Source organism: Carcharodon carcharias, chromosome 27 (assembly GCF_017639515.1).
Source record: "Carcharodon carcharias isolate sCarCar2 chromosome 27, sCarCar2.pri, whole genome shotgun sequence".
Taxonomy (NCBI): domain Eukaryota; kingdom Metazoa; phylum Chordata; class Chondrichthyes; order Lamniformes; family Lamnidae; genus Carcharodon; species Carcharodon carcharias.
In genome coordinates, this window is record NC_054493.1 from 19,002,527 (window position 1) to 19,029,111 (window position 26,585).

Sequence of the window (26,585 nt, forward strand, 5' to 3'; positions counted from 1 at the left end):
GGGAGAGAAAGGTGCCCCTAACAAAGATGGCGACAGGCAGGGGGCGGGGCGGACGGGGCGACGCGGAGGGCCGAGGACGTCCGGGTGGCCCGACCGAGTGCGCGTGCGCAAGGCAGCGGATGCGGCCTCTTGTTGTGAGGGGCGCGTGCGCGAACTAGCCAGCGAAGGTTGTTTCCCCACCCCTCCCCTCCCCCACCCCGCCGCCCGGATCGTAAAGCAGACTCGAGACTTTGGGGGTGACGGTTAACGGTTGCCGGCGTTGCCATGGCTGCGGGGGCGGCGCTTGCCGGCCGTTCGCGCCGGCACAAGTGGGCCATCGAGCTCAACCTGAGCGGCAGCAGCAGGTGCGGAGGCCGCGCGGGGAGCCGGGGGCTCGAGTAGGAGGCGCAAGCCGGGCCAGCCTGCCTCTCCCGCGGGGAGGCCTACACCGCACTCACCCGGGGGTCTGGGCACCACCCCCAAAACCCTCCGGGGTTTCCACGCCCCTTTCGTCCCTCACGTTGCCCCGCCCACCACCCCCGCAAAAGCCCCAGAAACCACCCAGACCCCTCTTGGCATCTTTCCCTGGGGTCGTGACCCCGAGACGCCATCTTGGTTTCAGCCCCCTGGCCCGGATCGGGCGCCAACGGCTGGAGGGGTCGCTCGCCCGTTTCCGGGGTGGACGTCGGGCGCCGGGTCTCTCCCAACCCTCCGCTGTGTTCACCTTCGCGCTGCGTTTTAGTGCCGCCCGTGATTTGGAGCGACTGCACCACGGTGGAGGGTCGGGCAAGGGGATGGGGCACCCCCCTCATCCCGCCCCCCCCCCCCCCATCCCGGTTGCCAGTTCACGCAAGTCTACTTCTGCAACCCCTCCCTGTGTGTTCCCGGGGCAGCTCGGCGGGCACAACGGCAGCCTGTGCCCTCGCTTCGGTTGGCGCCGGTGATGTTGCCGCCACATTGGGTACCTGTCAGGGAGACTCCCTCTTTCGAGGTCATCCCTGTCAGGGAGACTCCCTCTTTCAAGGTCATCCCTGACAGAGGGACTCTCCCCCCCACCCCCCGCTTTTGAAAAGGGGTCCCTGATGGAGATACTCCCTCTTTAAAAGGTCACCCTTGACAGAGAGACTCCTTCTTTAAAGGTCATCTGTGACGGAGAGACTCCCGCTTTGAAGGGGGTCCCTGACAGTCCCTCTTTAAAGCTCACCCCTGACAGAGACCCTCCCCTCTTTGAAGGAGGTCCTTGACGGAGAGACCCCCTCTATAAAAGGGGGTCCCTGACAGAGAGACTCCCTCTATAAAGGGGGGTCCCTGACGAAGGAACTCCCTCTATAAAAGGGGGTCCTAACGAAGGACATTCCTCTATATAAGGGGGTACCTGACGAAGGAACTCACTCTATAAAAGGGTGTCCCTGACGGAGAAACTCCCTCTATAAAAGGGGGTCCCTGATGAAGGAACTCCCTTTATAAAAGGGGGTCCCTGACGAAGGAACTCCATCAAAAAAAGGGGGTCCCTGACGAAGGAACTCCCTCTATAAAAGGGGGTCCTGACGAAGGACGTTCCTCTATGAAAGGGGGTCCCTGACAAAGGACGTTCCTCTATAAAAGGGGGTCCCTGACGAAGGATGTTCCTCTATAAAAGGGGGTCCCTGACGAAGGAACTCCCACTATAAAAGAGGGTCCCTGACAAAGGAACTCCCACTATAAAAGGGTCTCCCTGACGAAGGAACTCCCTCTATAAAAGGGGTCCTTGATGGAGAAGCTCCCTCTTTAAAAGGGGTCCTTGACAGACAGAGGCACCCCTTTAAGAAGGGTCTTGAAAGGGTTGCTGAGGTGACCAATTTGCATTCTCTCTTTCCCACAGGAGCCGTGATCGACAGTGTGGCCAAGGCGACTCCTTGTACCCTGTCGGATATTCGGAAAAGCAACTACCAGACACCAGCGTCCAAGAAACAGACCGGATTCTGGTCGAGAAAGTAAGTTGGATTTGAATGTGCCCTCTGTGTGTAGCTGACAAGGCTCAGTTTGTCCATGGTGGCGAGCTGCCTTGGTAAACTGCTGCAGCCCATGTGATAAAGGGACTTCATGATGGTGTGAAAAGTCTTCCTTACTTCCAGGCCTGGGTATAAGGTCCTTGTCTGACCTTCGCCCCAGCTCCCTTCCTTGCCGTTACTGACCCTCTGCTTGCTTTCTGCTTTCAGCGCTGCTGGGACATCGCCTTGGGCCCACTGAAGCAGGTGCCCATGAATCTCTTCATCATGTACATGGCCGGCAACACCATCTCCATCTTCCCTATCATGATGGTGTGCATGATGGCCTGGAGACCCATACAGGCACTGATGTCCATGTCAACAAGTGAGTACTATATCGAATCTGCAGCTCAGAAACAGCTCTGTGCCTGCATAAATGTTACACCCGATCCCCTGTCAGCCTTGCATCATTTCAGCCTTCTATTCCTTTCCGTCTAATGTATATAACGCAGCCCCCACTTAAATGCTGTGAGGGAGAGGGGACTGAGAGACACCAGTCAGTGTATAGATATCTTCCTGAGAAAGAGAGAGACTGAAAGACACTTTGTAAGTGTACAGATATCTCCCTGAGAGAGAGGGAGACTGAGAGACACCAGTCAGTGTACAGATATCTCCCCGAGAGAGGGGGGACTGAGAGACACCAGTCAGTGTACAGATATCTCCCTGAGAGAGAGAGAGGACTGAGAGACACCAGTCAGTGTACAGATATCTTCCTGAGGGAGAGGGGACTGAGAGACACCAGTCAGTGTACAGATATCTTCCTGAGAGAGAGGGGACTGAGAGACACCAGTCAGTGTACAGATATCTCCCTGAGAGAGGGGACTGAGAGACACCAGTCAGTGTACAGATATCTTCCTGAGAGAGAGGGGGACTGAGAGACACCAATCAGTGTACTGATATCTCCCTGAGGGAGAGGGGACTGAGAGACACCAGTCAGTGTACAGATATCTCCCTGAGAGAGAGGGGACTGAGAGACACCAGTCAGTGTACAGATATCTCCCTGAGAGAGAGGGGACTGAGAGACACCAGTCAGTGTACAGATATCTCCCTGAGAGAGAGAGGACTGAGAGACACCAGTCAGTGTACAGATATCTCCCTGAGAGAGAGGGGGACTGAGAGACACCAGTCAGTGTACAGATATCTTCCTGAGAGAGAGGGGGACTGAGAGACACCAATCAGTGTACTGATATCTCCCTGAGGGAGAGGGGACTGAGAGACACTAGTCAGTGTACAGATATCTCCCTGAGAGAGAGGGGACTGAGAGACACCAGTCAGTGTACAGATATCTCCCTGAGAGAGAGGGGACTGAGAGACACCAGTCAGTGTACAGATATCTCCCTGAGAGAGAGAGGGACTGAAAGACACCAGTCAGTGTACAGATATCTCCCTGAGAGAGAGAGACCAGCGATGGAACGACATCACGAACAACAAGGTGAAGCGAGTGCAGGGAAAGCAGTGGATTGGTGAGTATTTCTAGTCTTTAAAGTAAAAGTAAGGTCTTTAGTTTATGTTTCCGTCTCTAGCCTTTTTATTTTCTCTCTTCTTCTTAAAAATAGCTTGTTAGGCATAAAAGTGATACTGGTGTATAATAATAATGCAATAAAGTGTAAAGAGCAGGGATGCTGGAGTAATTAATTAACAAATTAAATAAAACAAGATAGTGATGGCAGGGCGGGGGGGGGGGTGATGTGTTGCTGCTGCAGCATGTGGGAGCTGCTGGTCACCAAGGTGATCCAGAGTGAACACATCTGTACCAAGTGCTTGCAGCTCGAGGAACTTTGGATCCGAGTGGAGGCGCTGGATTCCAAGCTGCAGGCGTTGTGCCACACATCAGGAAGGGGGAAAAGTCACTCGGACGCTTGGCTCCAGGAGGCGGTCACACCCCTCAGATTAGGTCATTCAAATTTGGCCTCCCCGTCCAAATCCGGGACAGGAGGGTGTGACTGCAGGTGAGGCAGGTGCGGGGACCCAGGGTGCAGCGCTCGAGGAGCCTTGGCCCCTACAATTGTCTGACAGTCATGAGGCTCTTGCAAGCCGTGTGGACGAGGACGGGAGATGGCAGGGAGGATGAGCGAACTAACCACAGCACCGTGGTACAGGGAGCTATTCGTGTCATGGGAGGAAACGGGAATGTAGTAGTGGTAGGGGACAGTGTAATTAGAGAGATAGGTACTTTTCTCTGCAGCCGTGAGTGTGAGTCCTGCAGCTGTACTGCCTGCCCAGTGCCAGGGTTAAGGACTTCTCCTCAGGGCTGGAGAGGAACTTGGTGTGAGAGCGGATGGATTCAGTTGCTGCCGTCCACATTGATACCAACGACATCGATAGGACTAGAAAGGAGGAACTAAATTAGAAAACAGAACCTCCAAGGTAATAATCTCGAGATTGCTACCTGAGCCACGGGCAAACCGGCACAGGGTAAATAAAGTCAAGGAGTTAAATACGTGGCTCAAAGATTGGTGTGGGAGGAATGGGTTTCAGTTCACTGGTGCCAGCACTGGGGTAGAAGGGAGCAGGCCTGGTGGAATGGGCCTCACTGGGACCAGTGTCCTGACGAATTGAATAACTAGGACTGTAGAGAGGGCTTTATATTAAATAGAGGGGAAGAGGGGATACGTAGGTTTACGAAGCAAAAGGATGTGACAGCATTGCGAGGCAGCTAGGTAATGGTTCCCAGAGTGAGACAGGAAGGGACAGAGTTTACAAACATGAAAAAAAAGCAGCAAATAGAGTCGAAGGGGGAAAAAATGGTTAAAAGGCAAAATTAATGCCTCTTTACTTAAATGTATGTAGTATTCGAAACAAGATAAATGAATTAATGGCACAAATAGCAGTTAATGGGTATGATCTGGTAGCCATTATAGAGACATGGTTACAAGGAGGTCAAAGCTGGGAGCTAAATATTCAGGGTTATGTGACTCTTCAAAAGGACAGGCAGGAAGGAAAGGGTGGTGGGGTAGCTTAGTTAGTATGAGATGGAATAAGTATGATAGCGAGAAATGATCTTCGATCGGAAGATGTAGAATCCATATGGGTGGGGGTAAGAAATAAGGAGACACTGGTGGGAGTAGTCTATAGGCCTCCTGACTGTAGCTATACTGTTGGACAGAGAATAAATCAGGAGATAATGAGGGCATGTGAAAAAGGCAGTACATTAATCATGGGTGACTTTAATCTTCATGCAAATTGGGAAAATCAAATTGGCAGAGGTGGCCATGAGCAAGAATTCATAGAGTGAATTTGGGACAGTTTCCTAGAACAATATGTTGTGGATCCAACCAGGGATCAGGCTATTTTGGATCTAGTATTGTGTAACAGGGCAGGTTTGATAAATGATCTCAGAATAAAAAGATCCCCTAGGAAACAGTGACCATGACATGGAAGAATTTAACATTCAGTTTGAGAGTGAGAAACTTGGGTCAGAAACAACTGTGTTAAACTTAAATAAGGGTAATTACAGAGGAATGAGGGCAGAGTTGGCTGAAGTGGGAAAGGAGTTTAGCAGAAAAGATGGTTGATGAACAATGGCAGATGTTTAAGAAAATAGTTCATGACTCGCAACAAAGGTCTATCCCAGTGGGGAAGAAGGATTGTAGGAAGGGGATAAACCAACCATTGTTCACTAAAGTTAAGGAAACTATCAAATTGAAAGAAAAAAACATACAATGTGGCAAAGGTTAGTGGCAAGCCAGAGGATTGGGAACATTTTAAAAACCAACAAAAGATGACCAAAAAAAAAAAATAAAGAGGGAGAAAATAAACTTTAAGGATAAACTAGCAAGTAATAAAAAAAGGACAGTAAGAGCTTCTTTAAATATTTAAAAAGGAAGGGAGAGACCAGAGTGAGCATAGGCCCCTTACAGAATGATGCTGGGGAAATAATAATGGGGAACCAGGAAATGGCAGAGGAGTTGAATAAATACTTTGCATCAGCCTTCATGGTAGAAGACACTGGTAGCATTCCAAAAATACTAAATAATCAAGGGGCAAAAGGTGGGGGGAGGAAATAAATACAATAACTATCACTAGAGAAAAAGTACGAGGGAAATGAATGGGTCTAAAGGCTGATAAGTCCCCAGGTCCTGATAGGTTGCAGACTTGGGTAGTAAAGGAAGTAGCTACAGGGATAGTGGATGCACTGGTCGTAATTTTCCAAGAATCCTTAGATTCTGCAAAAGTCCCAGAGGATTGGAAAACTGCCAATGTAACACCTTTATTCAAAAAAAGGAGGGAGATACAAAACAAGCAACTATTGGCCAGTTAGCTTAACGTCCATCATTGGGAAAATGTTAGAGTCTATTATAAAGGATGTAACAGCAGAGCATTTAGAAATGCATAATATAATCAAGCAGAGTCAGCATGGCTTCATGAAGGGGAAATCATGCCTGACAAATTTATTAGAATTCTTTGAGGAGGTAACAAGCAGGATAGATAAAGAGGAACCAGTAGATGTAATATATTTGGATTTCCAAAAGGCGTTTGATAAGGTACCAGACATAAAGCTACTTAATAAGATAAGAGCCCATGGTGTTAGGGGTAGTATATTAATATGGATAGAGGATTGGTTAACTAATAGAAGACAGAGAGTTAGGATAAGGGGGGCACTTTGAGAACGACAACCTGGAGTGCCACAGGGATCAGTGCTGGGGCCACAAATATTTACAATAAATATTAATGACTTGAATGAAGGAAGTGAATGTACTGTGGTCAAGTTTGCAGATGACACAAAAATAAGTGGGAAGGCAAGTGGTGAGGATGACTCCACAGAGGGATATAGACAGTTTAAGTGAGTGGGAAAAAACTTGGCAGATGGAATATAATGTGGGAATACGTGAGGTTATCACTTTGGCAGGAAGAATAGAGGAGCTGAATATTATTGAAATGGGGAAAGACTGCAGAAAGCTGCAGCACAGAGGTGTTTGGGCATCCTCGTGCATGAATCCCAAAAAGCTAACATACAAGTTCAGCAGGTAATAGGGAAGGCAAATGGAACGTTGGCCTTTATTTCAAAGGGAATGGAGTATAAAAATAGGGAAGTCTTGCTAAAACTATACAAGGCACGAGTTAGGCTACGCCTGGAATACTGTGAACAGTTTTGGTCCCTTTCTCGAAGGAAGGGTATACTGGCATTGGAAGCAGTCCAGAGAAGATTCATGAGGTTGATCCCCGGTATGGAGAGATTTTCTTCTGAGCAGAGGTTGAGTAGGTTGAGCCTGTCCTCATTGGAGTTTAGAAGGATGAGAGGTGACCTTATTGAAACATGTAATATTCTTAGGAGGCTTGACAGAGTAGATGCTGAGAGGTTGTTTCCCCTTGTGGGAGAGTGTAGGACCAGAGGGCATAATCTCAGAGTAAGGGGTCGCCCATTTAAAACAGAGATGAGGAGGAATTTCTTCTCTCAGAGGATGGTGAATCTGTGGACTTCTCGAACTGCAGAGAGCCGTACAGGCTGGATCATTATGTATATTCAAGGTTGAGATAGACAAATTTTTAGTCAGTAAGGTAATCAAGGGCTACAGGGAAAAGGCCAAGAAAGTGGAGTTGAGGATTATCAGATCAGCTATGATCCCAGTGAATGGGCCGAATGGCGTACTTTGCTCCTATATTTTACAGTTGTATGGGCTGAGAACACCAGTCAGTGTACAGATAGCTCCCTGAGAGACGGGGGACTGAGAGACACCAGTCAGTGTACAGATATCTCCCTGAGAGAGGGGGGACTGAGAGACACCAGTCAGTGTACAAATATCTCCCTAAGGGAGAAGGGACTGAGACACGCCAGTCAGTGTACAGATATCTCCCTAAGGGAGAAGGGACTGAGACACGCCAGTCAGTGTACAGATATCTCCCTGAGAGAGAGGGGGGACTGAGAGACACCAGTCAGTGTATAGATATCTCCCTGAGAGAGGGGGGACTGAGAGACACCAATCAGTGTACAGATACCTCCCTGAGGGAGAGGGGGTACTGAGAGATACCAGTCAGTGTACAGATATCTCCCTGAGAGTGGACTGAGAGACACCAATCAGTGTACAGATATCTCCCTGAGAGAGAGGGGGGACTGAGAGACACCAGTCAGTGTATAGATATCTCCCTGAGGGAGAGGGGACTGAGAGACACCAGTCAGTGTACAGATATCTCCCTGAGAGAGAGAGGGGACTGAGAGACACCAGAGAAGTGTACAGATATCTCCCTGAGGGAGAGGAGACTGAGAAACACCAGTCAGTGTCTAGATATCTCCCTGAGAGAGAGGGGATTGAGAGACACCAGTCAGTGTACAGATATCTCCCTGAGAGAGAGGGGGGACTGAGAGACACCAGTCAGTATATAGATATCTCCCTGAGAGAGGGGGGACTGAGAGACACCAGTCAGTGTATAGATATCTCCCTGAGAGAGAGGGGACTGAGAGACACCAGTCAGTGTACAGATATCTCCCTGAGAGAGAGGGGACTGAGAGACACCAGTCAGTGTACAGATATCTCCCTGAGAGAGAGGGGACTGAGAGACACCAGTCAGTGTACAGATATCTCCCTGAGAGAGAGAGGACTGAGAGACACCAGTCAGTGTATAGATATCTCCCTGAGAGAGAGGGGACTGAGAGACACCAGTCAGTGTACAGATATCTCCCTGAGAGAGAGGGGGGACTGAGAGACACCAGTCAGTGTACAGATATCTCCCTGAGAGAGAGGGGATCTAGAGACACCAGTCAGTGTACAGATATCTCCCTGAGAGAGAGGGGACTGAGAGACACCAGTCAGTGTACAGATATCTCCCTGAGAGAGAGGGGGACTGAGAGACACCAGTCAGTGTACAGATATCTCCCTGAGAGAGAGTGGACACAGAGGGACACCAGTCAGTGTAGCGTACAGACACCCTGCTGAGATATCTCTTAGTGTCCAAAAATCCATCGATCTCAACCTTGAATATATTCAATGACAGCATCCACTTCTCCCTTGGGTAGAGGGTTCACAACCTGTGGAATGATGAAATCCCTCTCCACCTCAGTCTTAAATAGCTGACCCCTTATCCCGAGCCACGGTTTCCCTGCTCTGGATTCCCCGGGCAGGGGAAACAGCGTCCCGGCATCTATCCTGTCAAACCCCCCATTGGAATTATATACGCTTCAATGAGATGACCCCCAGTCTACTCAACCCCAGAGAGTAGACCATAAGACACAGGAGCAGAAATTAGGCCATTTGGCCCATCGAGTCTGCTCTGCCATTCAATCATGGCTGATAAGTTTCTCAACCCCATTCTCCTGCCTTCTCCCCGTAACCTTTGATCCCCTTACCAATCAAGAACCTATCCATCTTGGTCTTAAATACACTCAATGACCTGGCCTCCACAGCCTTCTGTGGCAATGAATTCCATAGATTCACCATTCTCTGGCTAAAGAAGTTTCTCCTCATCTCTGTTCTAAAAGGTCTTCCCTTTACTCTGAGGCTGTGCCCTCGAGTCCTAGTCTCTCCTACTAATGGAAACATCTTCCCCACGTCCACTCTATCCAGGCCTTTCAGTATTCTGTAAGTTTCAATCAGATCCCCCCTCATCCTTCTAAACTCCATCGAGTATAGACCCAGAATCCTCAAACGTTCCTCATATGTTAAGCCTTTCATTCCTGGGATCGTTCTCGTGAACTCCTCTGGACCCTCTCCAGGGCCAGCACATCCTTCCTGAGAAACGGGGCCCAAAATTGCTCACGTTATTCTAAATGTGATTGACCAGAGCCTTATAAAGCCTCAGCAGCACATCCCTGCTTTTATATTCTAGTCCTCTCGAAATAAATACCAACATTGCATTTGCCTTCCTAACTACCGACACAACCTGCAAGTTAACCTTAAGAGAATTCTGGACTAGGTCTCCCAAGTCCCTTTGCACTCCAGATTTCCGAATTCTCTCCCTAATTTAGAAAATAGTCTTTGCCTCTATTCTTCCTACCAAAGTGCATGACCTCACACAGAGTAGCGGCCCATTCTGCTCAATCTCTCCTCACCGGACAACCCGTCGTCCCACGCACTGGTCTAGTGAATCTTTGTGACGCTCCCTCTCGGGCAGCCCCGTCCCTCGGTTAAGGGGATCAGGAACTGGGGCACCGTTCTCCGCCTGTGGCTTTGATCAAAATGCTGTTCGATTAGAGAAAGGTTTCCTCCTCACTCTGAAACTCCGCTCCGCTCGTAATAGAGGCTGACAATCTGTTTGCCTTCCGAATTCCTACTAGTACACAGGTCCCTGAAGGCAGCAGTTCAAGTAGACAAGGTTGTAAAGGAGGCATATGGAACGCTCTCCTTCATTGGCAGAGTTACAGAATATAAAAGTAAGGATGTTATGTTGGAATTAGATAAAACACTGGTGAAGCCACAACTGGAGTATTGTGTGCAGTTCTGGTCACCACATTACAGGAAGGACGTAATAGCTCTGGAGAGAGTGTAGAGGAGGTTTACAAGAATGTTGCCAGGGTTAGAAAAGTGTAGCTATGAGGAGAGATTGGACAAGTTGGTGTTATTTTCCTCAGAACAAAGAAGACTGAGAGGTGACTTGATTGAGGTGTACAAAATGACGAGGGGGAATAGATCGAGCGGACAGGATAAAATTGTTTCCCTTGGTGGAGAATTCTAGAACCGGGGAACGTAGATTCAAGATAAGCGGCAGAAGGTGTAGTGGGGACGTGAGGAAGAGCTTTTTTATGCAGAGGGTAGCGGGTGTCTGGAATTCGCTGCCCGAGTTGGTGGTAGAGGCAGAAACTTTAAACCCTTTTAAAAAGTACCTGGATCTGCACCTTAAAGTGCTGTAAGCTGCAGGGCTATGGGCCGGGTGCAGGAAGGTGGGAATAGAAAGGGCACCTGGGTGTCCTCGGGCTGGCACGGACAAGATGGGCCGAATGGCCTCCTCCTGTGCTGTAGCTTTTCTATGGTTGCCCCCCCCCCCCCCCATCCTGAGCATCGGCATTTCGCGACCTCTCATCCGTCCCTCCTCAACCCCTTCTGTCTTTCGATTCTCGCTTCCAGCCTTCAAGTTGCTGCAGAGTTCGAGCCAGCAGTGGCTGCAGGGCCTGGTCTACTTGATTGGCAACCTCGTGGGGTTGGCCCTGGCTGTCTACAAGTGCCAGTCGATGGGGCTCCTGCCCACGCACGCTTCCGACTGGCTGGCATTCATCGAGCCTCCCCAGGTGAGAGCTGCGCTGCGCTGCGCTGGGTGGGGGTGGTGGAGGCGTAAAAAGGGGGAACGGGGAGGGAGGCCGCCCGCCCACCGCTCTCGAGCCCGTTAGACGGGGACACGAGGCCACTCGGCCCCTTGACCATTGGAGCAGGCTCGACGGGATGGGGCGGGTGGAGGGTTGGGGGGGGGGCGGGTGGAGGGTTTGGGGGGGGGGGGGGCAGGGGGGGGGGGGGTCCTGTTCCCGCTTGCGTCATCTCTCATGTTGTTCTCTTCTCCCTGCAGAGAGTGGAGTACACGGGCGGCGGGTTGATCCTATGACGGATGTCCCCGCTCTCCTCCCCCCGCCCCGCCCCGCCCCCCGTCGCTCGCCGAGGCACAGCTGAGGACGATAATCGACGCCGGACGTGACCTGCTGCCACCTCGTTGACCTGGGACCGGGCTTCCGTCTGGTTAACCTGCTCTCCCGTCACCACCCCGTGCACAGACAGACAGAGAGAGAGAGAGAGAAAGCCACCCTGGCCTGCGTACCCGCGACTGATGCCGGAAGGGCTGAAGATGGCGGGAGGACTGTTGTGTTCTTTAACCGTGTTTGTTCATTCGTTCGTCCTTCGGCCCCCCCCCCCACCCACCCACTCACTCACTCACTCACTCACTCACTCACTACCATTTGCTGAGCCTCGAAGTGGGGAACTGTTGGGGGCAGATGTGGGGGGGGGTCTCCCCGAATCAATCGTTTCCAGCTGATCCCAGCGTCTCCCTCTCTCTTTTGCTCTCTCCCTCTCTCTCTCTCTCTTTGGGGGTGGGGGGAGGGGAGAGTTCTCCCGGTGTCCCTCAAAACACCGCTGAATTTAGGTGATGGCGTGTTGCGTAATGCCCTGTGGGATCTTGCTGTGCGAGTGACGGCTGGTCTCTTTTCTCCTCCTGCCCCCCCCACCCCCACCTCCACCTCCACCTCCAAGCAGCACGACAGGGGAGGGGGCTGCCCCGCAGGAGTAACTCATCGAAAGGAAGAACTGCGGTGCCTCTTTAGGCCGCCCCACGGCGCCTTGAACCGAGGCGGTAGCTTCCCGCTTCTGACGCACCGCCACCGCCGCTGCTGCTCCTCCTCCTCCAGACAGAGCAGAGAGTTAGGGCGGTTGTTGGGAGGGCTGGAATTTGGTTTCACATCCCTAAGCACTGACTGCCGGAGGTTGTGTGTTCTTCCAGCTGCCCTTTACCAGGTTTTGTGAGAGATTCGCTCCAAAGTCAGCCTGTGCTTTATTCCTGGCTGGTACTTAGCTCGGCCACTGAGCTCCTCCCGTTGGCCTCCTCTGGCGCCTGAAGTGGCTGCGGCATCTCCAGGGGCTTATGGGTTTATGTCAGCTCTTGGCCACCTGCTCTCACTTTATTGAATGATTATGGTTGAATTGTTCCTCTTGTGGGGGGTGGGGTAGCTGTAGGTACCTAATGGTCAGGGACACACACCCGCCCTCCACCCCACCCACCCTTCCCCTCCCCTCCATCCCGACTCTGCACCCAACGCAGGAGCGGACCGAGGGGGCTGAACGCGAATCGATAGCCTCGGGGTGAACGCAGACGTGTTCAGTAAAGCTCTCGGCGTGAGTTTGATTCTGTTGCAAAGAACGTGCAATTGATAGTGATGCTGTAGCTGTGGAAATAAAAGAGTTTCAGCAAAAATGGCAGCAGGCAGAATCGAGACTCGGACTTCACTGACTCCAGCACTTTAAAGTCCTCCTCCTAATCCTCCTCTTCCTCCATTTCACGTTTCAGCTTTAAACCCTGCAACAGCCACCCCTCTTCCCTCCCACAACACCCAGGCTTCTGCAGCCCAAGCTGGTGGTTAGATGACTGTCCCCTCGTTGGTTATTCACTTCGCCATCACTCCTGTCCTTCCAGCACAGTCCCTAATCTCCCCCCACTTCCACAACTTGAGGAACGCCAGCAGGATCTCTCGGTGTTCACGCCCTCCACCTTTTCGATGCAGGCAGGCAGAAGGTTCCAGATCGATTGGAGTTGAGAGAATTGTAACCCCGTCCCGTTTCCACCTCCTCGTGGTGTCTGGTACAGCCTGAGCTGGATCAGATAAGGATTCCTTTAACTGGACTGTTTAACCTCACCTGACTCCCCCTCCCCCCCCCCCCCAAACCCCGTACGCCCTCTACAAGGCACAAGTGTGTGTACCATCTACAAGATGCACTGCAGCAACTCACCGAGGGTCCTTCGACAGCACCTTCCAAACCCACGACCGCTACCGTCTAGAGAAGGATGAGGGCAGCAGACGCACGGGAAACACCCCCACCTGGAAGTTCCCCTCCGAGCCGCTCACCATCCCGACTTGGAAATATATCGGCCGTTCCTTCACTGTCGCCGGGTCAAAATCCCGGGAGCTCCCTCCCTAACAGCGCGGTGGGTGTACCTACACCCCAGGGGACTGCAGCGGTTCAAGAAGGCAGCTCACCCACCATCTCCAGAGACTGAAACCCCTTCACTCGTTCCCTGTCATTATTCTAACACCCCACCCTCCGTTTGAAAGCACTTGGTTGATGAATTCAGAAAGTTAACTCTTTAACCTGCTCAAAAAGGGTTCCTGACGGAGGGGCTCCCTTGCGCCGTGCCCAGAGGTGGGGGAGTACTTGGGAATGTCGCTGGACGGGATGGGGCCCCCAAGGCGATTTCCGGCTGTGACTGCCGGCTGCTTAGGGATGGGCAGTAAGTGCTGGGCCCGGCCAGAGACGCCCACATCCCATGAAAGAGTAAATAATTTTTTAAAAAAAATCACAGGAGTCTTAAGGGTCAGTGACTGCCCTCCCCCACCCCTCCATTGCCTCTCGCCACGGGGCGGGGAGGGGGCAGATTAAGGGTTCGGGGTCAGGTTTCTGCAGCCACTGGGCTTGATCCGGAGAGAAACTCACGGAACTTGTTGCCAGTGAGAGCGGAAAAGCAGCTGTGCAATCGAAGCAGGGACCGGACGTGGTCGGTATCATCGCTTTAATAGCTTGGCCTAAATAGCCAAGTGGTTATGGTACTGGGTTTGTAACCCCAAGATCAAGAGTTCAAATCTCACAATGGCAAACTATGAAACTATGTAACTTCATCTGAAACAGATGAAAAAATGGGTTTGAAATGACACCCTTCATTTAGGCTTGGCCTAAATAGCCAAGTGGTTATGGTACTGGGTTTGTAACCCCAAGATCAAGAGTTCAAATCTCACAATGGCAAACTATGAAACAGTGTAACTTCATCTGAAACAGATGGAAACAGGTTTACTCAAAAGAGTATCAAGAGTTCAAATTTCACAATGGCAAACTATGAAACAATGTAACTTCATCTGAAAACAGATGGAAATGTGTTTGTACTCAAAAGAGTTACATTTAGGCTTGGCCTAAATAGCCAAGTGGTTATGGTACTGGGTTTGTAACCCCAAGATCAAGAGTTCAAATCTCTCAATGGCAAACTATGAAACAATGTAACTTCATCTGAAACAGATGGAAACAGGTTTACTCAAAAGAGTATCATCGCTTTAATTCAGTGATTGTCGCTGCACACGGTATAAATCACAGCTCGTGCTGAAGTGTGCCCGGTCCACCCTGGGGTGGGGTGGGCTGGGGCGGGGGGGGAAGCTGCCTCTCTCTCTCTCTTTCTCCCCCCCCCCTCCATTTACCACCACCTAAGTGACACACGGAGGAATGTCGTTGTGTGGGGCTCAGGACCATGAGCAGCCCCTCGGCCCTCATCCCTTCCCCCCCCACCCCCGCAGGCTGGGACCGATAGTTCAGCAGAGGGCGAATGGGGACCTGGGACTCACCTTGCTTTTTGCAGGGGTTGAGGGGGTGGGGGGCACAGTGAGCCCCCGTGGGCAGCAGGTTCTCCCGCTCGGATGTCGGTCAGGCTGGTTAGAAGTTTGAAAGCTCAGAGGGAGCTGATCTCCTGAGCGAGCTCGACAGAAGCATTAAAACTTAAAACAAAAACAAAAACAGAATTACCTGGGAAAAACTCAGCAGGTTTTCCATTTAATTCTGTTTTTGTTTTTGTTTTGGATTTCCAGCATCCGCAGTTTTTTTTTGTTTTTATCAGAAGCATTAACTTCATCATCCTAATGATTCGACTGGACAACGAAAATAAACACACCGTGAGCTGCGGGTATTTCCATTAACCCACAAGAGCTGAGCTTACGAAGGGTTTTTAAATCTCCAGAGACTGAAACCCCTTCGCTCGTTCCCTGTCACTATTCTAACCACCCCCCCCCCCCCCCTCAAAACCACCTACCTGCCCTCCGTTTGAAAGCACTTGGTTGATGAATTCAGAAAGTGTTAACTCTTTAACCTGCTCAAAAAGGGTTCCTGACGGAGGGGCTCCCTTGCGCCGTGCCCAGAGGTGGGGGAGTACTTGGGAATGTCGCTGGATGGGATGGACCCCCCCCCAAGGCTATTTCCGGCTGTGACTGCCGGCTGCTTCTAGATACCTCCGTGCGTCTCTATTATCGTCGAAGCTTGTGTTTGTACGAGTGAGGTCAAATCACCAGGATTGGGGGGGGTGCAGTGGGGGGGAGGGGGGTTGGGGGGTGGGGTGCGGTGGGGGGCTTGTGGGGTGCGGTGGGGAGGCGAAGGTACAGCAGCATCTTGCATTTATATAGCACCTTTAGCATAATGCAACGTCTCAAGGGGCGAATACCGAACAAAAGCACCACACCCGAGCCAGGTGAAGCGATGTTGGGGTCAGGTGACCCAAAGAGGTCAGTTTTTAAGGAGCGTCTTAAAGGAGGGAAGAGAGGCGGACAGGATCAGGGAGGGAATTCCAGAGCCCGGGGTCCGAGGCAGCCGGAGGCACGGCAGCCGACGGTGCAGCGATTAAAATGGGGGTGGGGGGGTGGTGGGGGGCTGCGGATGCTCGAGAGGCCGGAATATTGGAGGAGCGCAGAGATCTCGGAAGGGCGTGGGGCTGGAGGAGATTCCAGAGATAGGGAATGGTGGGGTGGGGTGGGGTGGGTGGGGGGGGGGGGGGGGGTGGGGTGGGGTGGGTGGGGGGGGGGGGGCGGCGGTGGGGGGAACAGGGCGAGGCCACGGAGGGATTGGAAAATGAGGATGAGGATTTTAAAATCAAGTCATCAATTGACTGGTGGCCAATGTGGATCAGCGGCCATTGAGAGGTAATGGGGAAGAGAACATGGTGAGTTAGGACAGTGCTTCAGACCCCAGAACTGTCAAGGTGCCTTAACTCACCAACCCTCTCGAGACAGCTCAAGAGTCGGCAATTCTAACGCTCTCCCAGCCCGCCTCCCCACGTTCCACCCTCCGGAAACCTCAGCTCGTACAAAACTCTCAGCAGGTCCTCTTTGAAATGAGGTGCCTAGAATTGGGTGCCATCGGCAGGAATTGGGGGGGGGGGCGCGGGGGGTTGGTGGTGGGAGCGAGCACTCAAGTAAAAGAGTTCATCAGCTACATAGAATCGTAGAGATTGACAGCACGGAGGGAGGCTATTCGGCCCATCGTATCCACGCCAGCCAACCGGTAGCCATCCAGCTTAATCCTGTAGTGTTAATTGGTTCAACTGTTCTGTGTCTGATTATGAGAGTCTGGTAAGTGATCCACAATCACTGTGCTTGCTTGGTTAAGCCTGGGTGTGGACTCAGAGCAAAGTAAACCGACACCATAGAAGCGACTAGAAACTGAGCTGCAAGGATGCGGCCTGGCATAAAACTCTGTAAATAAAGCTCCTGTACCCACGGAAACCAGTGTCATTTCTGCTTTTCTCCGAGGAAAATCAAATAATTAAATTTACAACATCATATCACCTTCCGGGTCTCAGTTCATATCTTTCCAGGTTACGGCACTTCAGGTGCATACCCATCTACATTTTAAATGCGATGAGGGTTTCTGCTTCTACCACCCTTTCAGGCAGTGAGGTCCAGATCCCCACCACCCTCTGGGTGAACAGATTTCCTCTTGAATTCTACTATAAACCCCTTACAGTAAATCCATTCCCCAGGTTACAGATCACCACCCCGCCACCCACCCCTGCAACCAAAGGGAATATCCCTTCCTACACACTCTCAGCCCCTCGTCATTTTACGCACCTCAATTAAATCTCCCCTTGGCCCCCTCTGTTCCAAAGGAAAAACAATCCCAGCCTTTCCCCATAACTAAAATTCTCTGGCAACATCCCAGTAAATCTCTGTACCCTCTCTAGCGTGATCATATCTTCCCTATATGGGGCAGTGACCGGAACTGTACGTTGTACTATGGTCTAACTGGTGTTTTATGCCATTCCAGCATTATCACCCAGCTCTTGGATTCTAGGCCTCAGCTAATAAAGGCTGGTATCCCATATGCTTTCTGAACCACCTTATCAACCTGTGCCGCTACCTTCAGGGATGTGCGGACACATGCTCCAAGGTCCCTCTGTCCTCCTACACTTTTCAGCATTGTTATGACACAGGAGATGATGTGTGCAAGGCAGATCAAATCCACGAGGGAAACTTGACCTCGCAGTCACAATGATCTTGCAATTTGTATTTATTTCAAGATGCGTGCCCTGAATTCAGAAATAATCAGTCCACCAAGACGTTGAGATTTTTTAAAAAACTAAAATGAATATATTTATTAACAAAAAAGATTTCAAGCACATACTTAGGTCTAAAATTATCACGATAAGAATCCATAAAGTCCCTAATCAACCTGGCTCCCAGTTACACCCCCTTTAAGGCAATGGCCCAAAAAGATTTTAGATTTTAAACAGATCCGGCAAATTAAGACCATACCCCCTGGACAGTGGAATTCAAAATGGCTCTCTCCGGCTTCAGTTTCTGTATACAGCAGGTTTATGCACAAATACTGGAGGCTTCACACACTTCTGCTAGGTCTTACAATACCTTCCCCTGACACGTAGCCTCATTCTCCTTCATATGTTTCTCACTTTTTATTATGTAAATTCCATTGTTTCCAAATCCCCCTTCATCTATCTAAAAATGCAAATTCTCTTTACACCTTACATGCTAGACTGCCCTTGACATCAAGGCAGCATTTGACCGAGTGTGGTATCAAGGAGCCCTAGCAAAACTGGAGTCAATGGGAATCAGGGGAAAACTCTCCATTTGTTGCAGTCATACCTAGCACAAAGGAAGATGGTTGTGGTTGTTGGAGGCCAATCATCTCAGCTCCAGGACATCACTGCAGGAGTTCCTCAGGGTAGTGTCCTAGGCCCAACCATCTTCAGCTGCTTCATCAATGACCTTCCTTCCATCATAAGGTCAGAATTGGGGATGTTCGCTGATGATTGCACATTGTTCAGCACCATTCGCGACTCCTCAGATACTGAAGCAGTCCATGTCCAATATCCAGGCTTGGGCTGATAATCGGCCAGCAACATTCGCACCACACAAGTGTCAGGCAATGACCATCTCCAGCAAGAGAGAATCCAACCATCGCCCCTTGATGTTCAATGACATTACCATCACTGAATCCCCCACTATCAACATCCTGGGTGTTACCATTGACCAGAAACTGAACTGGACCAGCCATATAAATACTGTGACTACAAGAGCAGGTCAAAAGTTAGGAATCGTGCAACGAGTAACTTGCCTCCTGACTCCCCAAAGCCTGTCCACCATCTACAAGGCACAAGTCAGGAGTGTGATGGAATACTCCTTGTTGTCTACCTTAGTAATAAAAACCAAAAAGCATAAAAACTCAGCAGGTCTGGCAGCATCTGTGGAGAGAGAAACAGAGTTCACGTTTCAAGTCAAATATGCCTTCTACAGAACTGAAGAGAGGTTGAAATGTGTATTTAATGTTGTTGAAAAAGGCAGGAAGGTCAGGTGTAGCAAAAGGGAAGGTTAGGAAGCAAGAAGAAGCTCGACACCATCCAGGACACAGCAGCCCCCGCTTGATCGGCACCCCATCCACAAACATTCACTCCCTCCACCACCGACGCACAGCGGCAGCAGTGTGTGTACCATCTTCAAGATGCACTGCAGCAACTCACCGAGGCTCCTTCGACAGCACCTTCCAAATCCACGACTGCTACCATCTAGAGAAGGACAAGGGCAGCAGACAAATGGGGAACACCCCCACCTGGAAGTCCCCCTCCAAGTCACTCAACATCCCGACTTGGAAATATATCGGCCGTTCCTTCACTGTCGCTGGGTTAAAATCCTGGAACTCCCTTCCTAACAGCATCGTGGGTGCACCTATACCACATGGACTGCAGGGGTTCAAGAAGGCAGCTCATCACCTCCTTCTCAAGGGCAACTAGGGATGGGCAATAAATGCCGGCCCAGCCGCGAAGCCCACATCCTGTGAATGAATAATAAAAAATGCTAAGTCCCCAACCATGTTTACTCATCAGCATATTAATAACACCTTCTACACCTTACTTCTTTTGATAACTTCAACTTGCATTCTGCTTGGCTACAAAATGTAATTAAATTGCACACAAACACACACACACACACACACACACATGCACAGAAAAACACAAACCTCATAAACCTACTTTACAATAAACAAAAAGGTATTATGAAAATTATTATACCTTCATGACAGTATCCTACCGCTTAGTATGGCATTCCCTTGCCTCGCTAGCCTTCCCCAAATTAATTACCTCACGTTTCCCAGGGACAGAATTCCAATTATAAGAGCAAAACACTGCAGATGCTGGAAATCTGGAACAAAAGCAGAAAATGTTGGGAAAGCTCAACAGGTCTGACAGTATCTGTGGGGAGAGAAGAACAGAGTTAGCGTTTCGAGTCTGATGTCAGACTCGAAATGTTCACTTTGTTTTTCTCTCCCCACAGATACTGTCAGACCTGGTGAGATTTTCCAGCACTTTCTGCTTTTGTTGTGGAATTCCATTTGTTATTTATACGTAAGCGGGATGTGGACATGGCCGGTTGGTTGGGCCCAGCATTTGTTGCCCATCCACCACCCCCCCCACCACCCCCCAAGAAGGTCGGGTGGTGAGCCGCCTTCTTGAACCGCTGCAGTCGGTGTGGTGTAGGGACACCCACAGGTGCTGTTCAGGAGGGAGTTCCAGGATTTTGACCCAGCGGCAGCGAAGGAACGGCCCATATAGTTCCAAGTCAGGATGGTGAGTGGCTTGGAAGTTACAGGCTGGCACTTGGGGGTGCCAGGGGGTGGGGGGGGGTGGGGGTGGGGGTGGTGGGGGTCAGAGCTCACGGCCAGACGTTGTTTAGCTCGACACGGTGAAATGAGAGAGATTTGGTGCACAGTGCTGCTTCCGGTGCCGGGATGCAGGTGATCCTCCTGTTCCCCCTCCCCCTCCCCCCTCCCCCTCCATCAACTACTGCCACAGCTAGTGCCCGATCAGCGATCAGGATGAGAAGGTTGGGTGTTGGGTTGGGGTGGGGGGAGGGGGGTGCGGTTGGGGGAGCAAAACCAAGATTCTGTCAGTGGTGGTGGTGGTGGTGGGGGGAGGTCTGGCGATCCTGGGAAAAGATGCCAAGGGGTGATGGGCCTGAGTGGTTTCTGGGGTGCTTGGAGTTTGGAAATTATGTGGGGAAAGTTGGTGCTGAGTTGGGGGGGGGGTGGGGGTGGGGTGGCGGTAGTGTCTCTTCTGTCCTTTTTATCCCCCCTGTCTTTGTTTCTGTCCATCTGTCTTTATTTTTGTTATTTTTTTCCCTTTACTTTTTTCCCTCCCTTTTTGTGCCTTTTTTCCTGTCTTTTATTCGGTCTTTACCAGTCTTTTTTTTTCCTCCTCCATCTTTTTTTTCTGCCCTTTTCTAGCTTTTTTGTCTCCCTTTTGTCTTCTTTCCCTCTGCTTTCCTTTGGTCTTTTTTTCTGTCTTTTCTTCTGTCCTATTTCTGTCTTTTTTCCTCTTGTCTTCTTTTCCTGTCTCATTTTTCCCAGTTAATCTCAGTGAAGCTCATTCATGACTCATTCTGAGTCATTCTCAGCCAATCTCTGTCAATCTCAGTCATTCCCTGTCGATTTTAGAAAATCTCAGACAGTCCCAGTCAATCTCCGTCACTCCCAGTCAATCTGTTATTGTCAGGCAACCTCAGTCACTCTCTGTCAATCTCCGTCACTCCCAGTTAATCTGTTACTGTCAGGCAATTTCAGTTACTCTCTGTCAATCTCAGTCATTCCCAGTTAATCTGTTACTGTCAGGCAATTTCAGTCACTCTCAGTCAGTCCCAGTCAATTTCCGTCACTCCCAGTTAATCTGTTACTGTCAGGCAATCTCAGTCACTCTCTGTCAATCTCAGTCAGCCTCAGATAATCTCAGTCATTCTGAGTCATTCTCAGACAATTTCTGTCATTCTCAGTCAGAGTGACTCCCAGTCAGTCTCAGTCATTCTGAGGCAATCTCTGTCAATCTCAGCCATTCCTAATCATTCCGGGTAAATACCAGTCACTTTCAATCAATCTTTATCAATCTCAGTGATTCGGAGTCAATCTGTCATTCTCAGTCAACATCAGTCGTTTGCAGTTAATCTCTGTCATTCTCAGTCAATCTCTCATTTTCAGTCAATCTCTGTCAATCTGTCATTCTCAGCCAATCTGTTAATCTCTGTCAATCTCAGCCATTTGGAGTCAATCTGTCATTCTCAGTCAATCTCTGTCATTCTCAGTTAATCTCTGTCCATCTCAGTGATTCGTCAATCTCAGTCAATCTGTCATTCTCAGTCAATCTCAGTTAATCTCTGTCAATCTCAGTCAATCTGTCATTCTCAGTCAATCTCAGTTAATCTCTGTCAATCTCAGTCATTCTCAGTCAATCTGTCATTCTCTGTCAATCTCAGTCATTTGGAGTCAAATTGTCATTCTCAGTCAAGCTCTGTCATTCTCAGTTAATCTGTCAATCACAGTGATTCAGAGAGAATCTGTCATTCTCAGTCAATTACAGTTATTCTCAGTCAATTGCTGTCTTTCTCAGTCATTCTGAGTCAATCTCTCATTTTTTGTCAATCTCTCTCAATCTCTGTCAACATCAGTTGCTCTTAGTCAACCTCTGTCAAACTCTCTCAATCTCAGTCATTCTGTCAATTTCTCTCAATCTCTGTTAATTTCTGTCAGTCTCTGTCATTCTCAGCTAATCTTTGTCAATTTCAGTTAATCTCTGTCAATCTCAGTCATTTGGAATCAAACTCATTCTCAGTCATTCTCTGTCATTCTCAGTCATCTGGAGTCAAACTGTCATTCTCTGTCATTCTCAGTCAACCTCAGTTAATCTTTGTCAATCTCAGTGATTTGGAGTCAATCTGTCATTCTCAGTCAACCTCAGTCAATTCCAGTTATTCTCAGTCAATCACTGTCTTTCTCAGTCATTCTGAGTCAATCTCTCAACTTTTGTCAATCTCTCCCAATCTCTGTCAACCTCAGTCAATCTCTGTCAACATCAGTTGCTCTTAGTCAACCTCTGTCAAACTCTCTCAATCTCAGTGATTCTGATAATCTCTCTCAATCTCTGTCAATCTCAGTCAATTTCAATCTCAGTGATTCAGAGTCAATCTGTCATTCTCAGTCAATTTCTGTCATCCTCAGTCAATCTCTGTGAATCTCAATCAATCTGTCATTCTCAGTCAATTTCAGCCATTCTCAGTTAATCTCTGTCAATCTCAGTGATTCTGTCAATCTCTCTCAATTTCTGTTAATCTCTGTCAATTTCAGTCAATTTCAATCTCAGTCATTCTCATTTAATCTGTCAATCTCAGTGATTCAGAGTCAATCTGTCCTTCTCAGTCAATTTCTGTCATCCTCAGTCAATCTCTGTGAATCCCAGTCAATCTGTCATTCTCAGTCAATTTCAGCCATTCTCAGTTAATCTCTGTCAATCTCAGTCAATCTCAGTCATTCTCAGTCAATCTGTCAATCACTGTCAGTCTCAGTCATTCTGAGTCAATCTCTGTCAACCTCAGTCAAAATCAGTCGCTCTCAGTCAATCTGTCAAAATCAGTTGCTCTCAGTCAATCTCTGTCAATCGCAGTCATTTTGTCAATCTCTGTTAATCGCTTTTAATCACAGTCATTCTCAGTCAATATCTGTCATTCTCAGTCAATCTCAGTCATTCCGAGTCAATATCTGTCATTCTCAGTCATTCTCATCAACCTCAGTCATTCTCAGCTAATTGCTGTGATTTGGAGTCAACCTGTCATTCTCAGTGATTTGGAGTCAATCTGTTATTCTCAGTCAATCTCAGTGATTTGGAGTCAATCTGCTATTCTCAGTCAATCTCAGTGATTTGGAGTCAATCTGCTATTCTCAGTCAATCTCAGTGATTTGGAGTCAATGTGTCATTCTCAGTCAATCTCAGTGATTCAGAGTCAATCTGTTATTCTCAGTCAATCTCAATCATTCAGAATCAATATCTGTCATTCTCAGCCAGCCTCAGCTAATCTGTCATTCTCAGTCAATCTCAATCATTCCGAGTCAATATCTGTCATTCTCAGTCAATCTCAGCCATTCTCATCAATCTTAGTCATTCTCAGCTAATCTCTGTGATTCTCAGTTAATCTGTCATTCTCAGTCAATCTCAATCATTCAGCATCAATATCTGTCATTCTCAGTCAATCTCAGTCATTCTCAGCCAGCACCAGTCAATCTGTCATTCTCAGCCAATCTCAGTCATTCTCAGTCAATCTCAATCATTCAGCATCAATATCTGTCATTCTCAGTCAGCACCAGCCAATCTGTCATTCTCAGCCAATCTCAGTCATTCTCGGTCAATCTCAATCATTCAGCATCAATATCTGTCATTCTCAGTCAGCACCAGCCAATCTGTCATTCTCAGCCAATCTCAGTTAATCTCAGTCATTCAGCATCAATCTCAGTCAATCTCAGTCATTCCGAGTCAATATGTGTCATTCTCAGTCATTCAGCATCAATCTCAGTCATTGTCAGTCAATCTCAGTCATTCAGCATCAATACATGCCATTCTCAGTCAATCTCAATCATTCTCAGTCAATCTCAGTCATTCAGCATCAATATCTGTCATTCTCAGTCAGTCTCGGTCAATCTGTCATTCTCAGTCAGTTTGAGTCCTTCTCAGTCAATCTCTGCCATTCTCTCTCAATGTCAGTCCCTTGTAGCTCCGCCTCCCGGCCTGTCAATCAATCCGGGTTGCTACCTCGTGATTTGCGCCGGGACTGACAAAACAATCCGGGATTCTGCAGACGTCATCGGACCCGGAAGCAGCGGCGGGTGAGGAAGCTGGAGGGTCAGAGAGGGAAAGGGGAGGGGTATATGAGCATGTCACTGAGGGAGGGAGAGGGGTATCTGAGCACGTCACTGAGGGAGGGAGAGGGGTATCTGAGCACGTCACTGAGGGAGGGCGAGAGGTTTCTGAGCACGTCACAGAGGGAGGGGGAGGGGAGAGTTATCTGAGCACGTCACAGAGGGAGGGGAGGGGAACTGAGCACGTCACAGAGGGAGGGGAGGGGAACTGAGCACGTCACAGAGGGAGGGGAGGGGAACTGAGCACGTCACAGAGGGAGGGGAGGGGAACTGAGCACGTCACAGAGGGAGGGGGAGGGGGAGGGGTATCTGAGCACGTCACAGAGGGAGGGGAGGGGAGGGGAACTGAGCACGTCACAGAGGGAGGAAGGGAGAGGGGTAACTGAGCGCTTCACTGAGTGAGGTAGGGAGAGGGGTATCTGAGCACCTCAGAGTGAGAGGGGTACCTGATTACCTTATAGAGGGAAAGGGGTAACTGATTACCTTACAGAGGGAGGAAGGGAGAGGGGTAACTGAGCACTTCACTGAGTGAGGTAGGGAGAGGGGTATCTGAGCACCTGTGAGGGAGGGAGAGGGGTATCTGAGCACGTCACTGAGGGAGGGAGAGGGGTATCTGAGCACCTCACTGAGTGAGGTAGGGAGAGGGGTATCTGAGCACCTCACTGAGTGAGGTAGGGAGAGGGGTATCTGAGCACTTCACAGGGAGAGGGGTATCTGAGCACCTCACTGAGGGAAGGGGAGGGGTATCTGAGCAGGTCACTGAGGGAGGGTGAGGGGTATCTGAGCATGTCACTGAGCGAGGGAGAGGGGTATCTGAGCACCTCATGGAGGGAGCGAGAGGGGTATCTGAGCACCTCACTGAGAGAGGGAGCGGGGCACCTGAGCACTTCACTCAGTGAGAAAGAGGGGTATCTGAGCACCTGTGAGGGAGGGAGAGGGGTATCTGAGCACATCACTGAGGGAAGGGGAGGGGTATCTGAGCACGTCACTGAGGGAAGGGGAGGGGTATCTGAGCACGTCACTGAGGGAAGGGGAGGGGTATCTGAGCACCAGAAGAGGGAGGGGGAGGGGTATCTGAGCACCTCACTGAGGGAGGGGGGAGATGGGTACCTGAGCACTTCACCGTGTGAGAGAGGGAGAGGGGTATCTGAGCACGTCACTGAGGGAAGGGGCGGGGTATCTGAGCACGTCACTGAGGGAAGGGGCGGGGTATCTGAGCACGTCACTGAGGGAAGGGGCGGGGTATCTGAGCACGTCACTGAGGGAGGGGGGAGATGGTTTCCTGAGCACTTCACCGTATGAGGGAGGGAGAGGGGTATCTGAGCACCTCACTGAGTGAGGGTGAGGGGTATCTCAGCACCTCACAGCGAGGGTGAGGGATATCTCAGCACCTCACAGTGAGGGTGAGGGGTATCTCAGCACCTCACAGTGAGGGTGAGGGGTATCTCAGCACCTCACAGTGAGGGTGAGGGGTATCTCAGCACCTCACAGTGAGGGTGAGGGGTATCTCAGCACCTCACAGTGTGGGTGCGGGGTATCTGAGCACATCTCTGAGGGAGGGAGAGAGGTATCTGAGCACTTTACAGAGTGAGGGAGAGAGAGGGGTATCTGAGCAAGTGATTGAGGGAGGGAGAGGGGTATCTGAGCACCTCACTGAGGGAGGTCAGGAGGGAGAGGGGTATCAGAACCTCATTGAGGGAGGTAGGGAGAGGGGTATCTGAGCACCTCACCGAGGGAGATCAGGAGGGAGAGGGGTATCTGAGCACCTCACTGAGGGTGGGAGAGGGGTATCTGAGCACCTCACTGAGGGAGGGAGAGGGGTATCTGAGCACCTCACTGAGGGAGGGAGAGGGGTATCTGAGCACCTCACTGACGAAGGATCAGAGCTCCCTGGCCGTCGGAGCAGAGGGAGAGGTATCTCCGCAGCTCAGCACGTAGGGTCTGGGGGGAGAATCAGCCTGGCCCCTGGAACAGGGCGAGGGTCCCATTGGGAGAGAGAGAGAGAGAGAGAGAGTGAGGTGCCTCGGCCCCTCACTGCCCGGTGGGGCGGGGGTGGGGGTGGGGGTCAGGTTGAGGGTAGAGGGTGGGGGTCGGGGTAGGGGTGGGGGTGGGGGTAGGGGTCGGGGTGGGGGTCGGGGTCGAGTCTATGAAGGGATTTGACAACATGGAGAATTTGAAAATCGAGGCGTTGGCAGAGCGTGAGCCCCACGTGGACCACTGAGTGAGGCAGAGGGGTATCTGA

At 50.2% G+C, this 26,585-nt stretch overlaps 2 protein-coding genes across 2 annotated transcripts in view; both read left to right on the top strand.

Annotated features, from left to right (window-relative positions):
- The first annotated feature begins 175 nt into the window (after nucleotides 1-175).
- LOC121270530 (ER membrane protein complex subunit 4-like) lies at nucleotides 176-12,845 on the top strand. Its single transcript, XM_041175897.1, has 5 exons — nucleotides 176-344; nucleotides 1,841-1,952; nucleotides 2,178-2,331; nucleotides 11,003-11,163; nucleotides 11,436-12,845. The coding sequence occupies exons 1-5, from the start codon at nucleotides 265-267 to the stop codon at nucleotides 11,469-11,471; spliced, it is 543 nt and encodes a 180-aa protein (XP_041031831.1). The 5' UTR covers nucleotides 176-264; the 3' UTR covers nucleotides 11,472-12,845.
- An 11,439-nt stretch (nucleotides 12,846-24,284) lies between these two features.
- LOC121270348 (telomerase protein component 1-like) overlaps nucleotides 24,285-26,585 on the top strand; it is a 111,587-nt gene continuing 109,286 nt past the window's right edge. The window contains exon 1 of the mRNA XM_041175640.1: nucleotides 24,285-24,310. The gene's annotated coding sequence lies outside the window, so the exon portion shown is untranslated. The remainder of the gene's footprint in view (nucleotides 24,311-26,585) is intronic.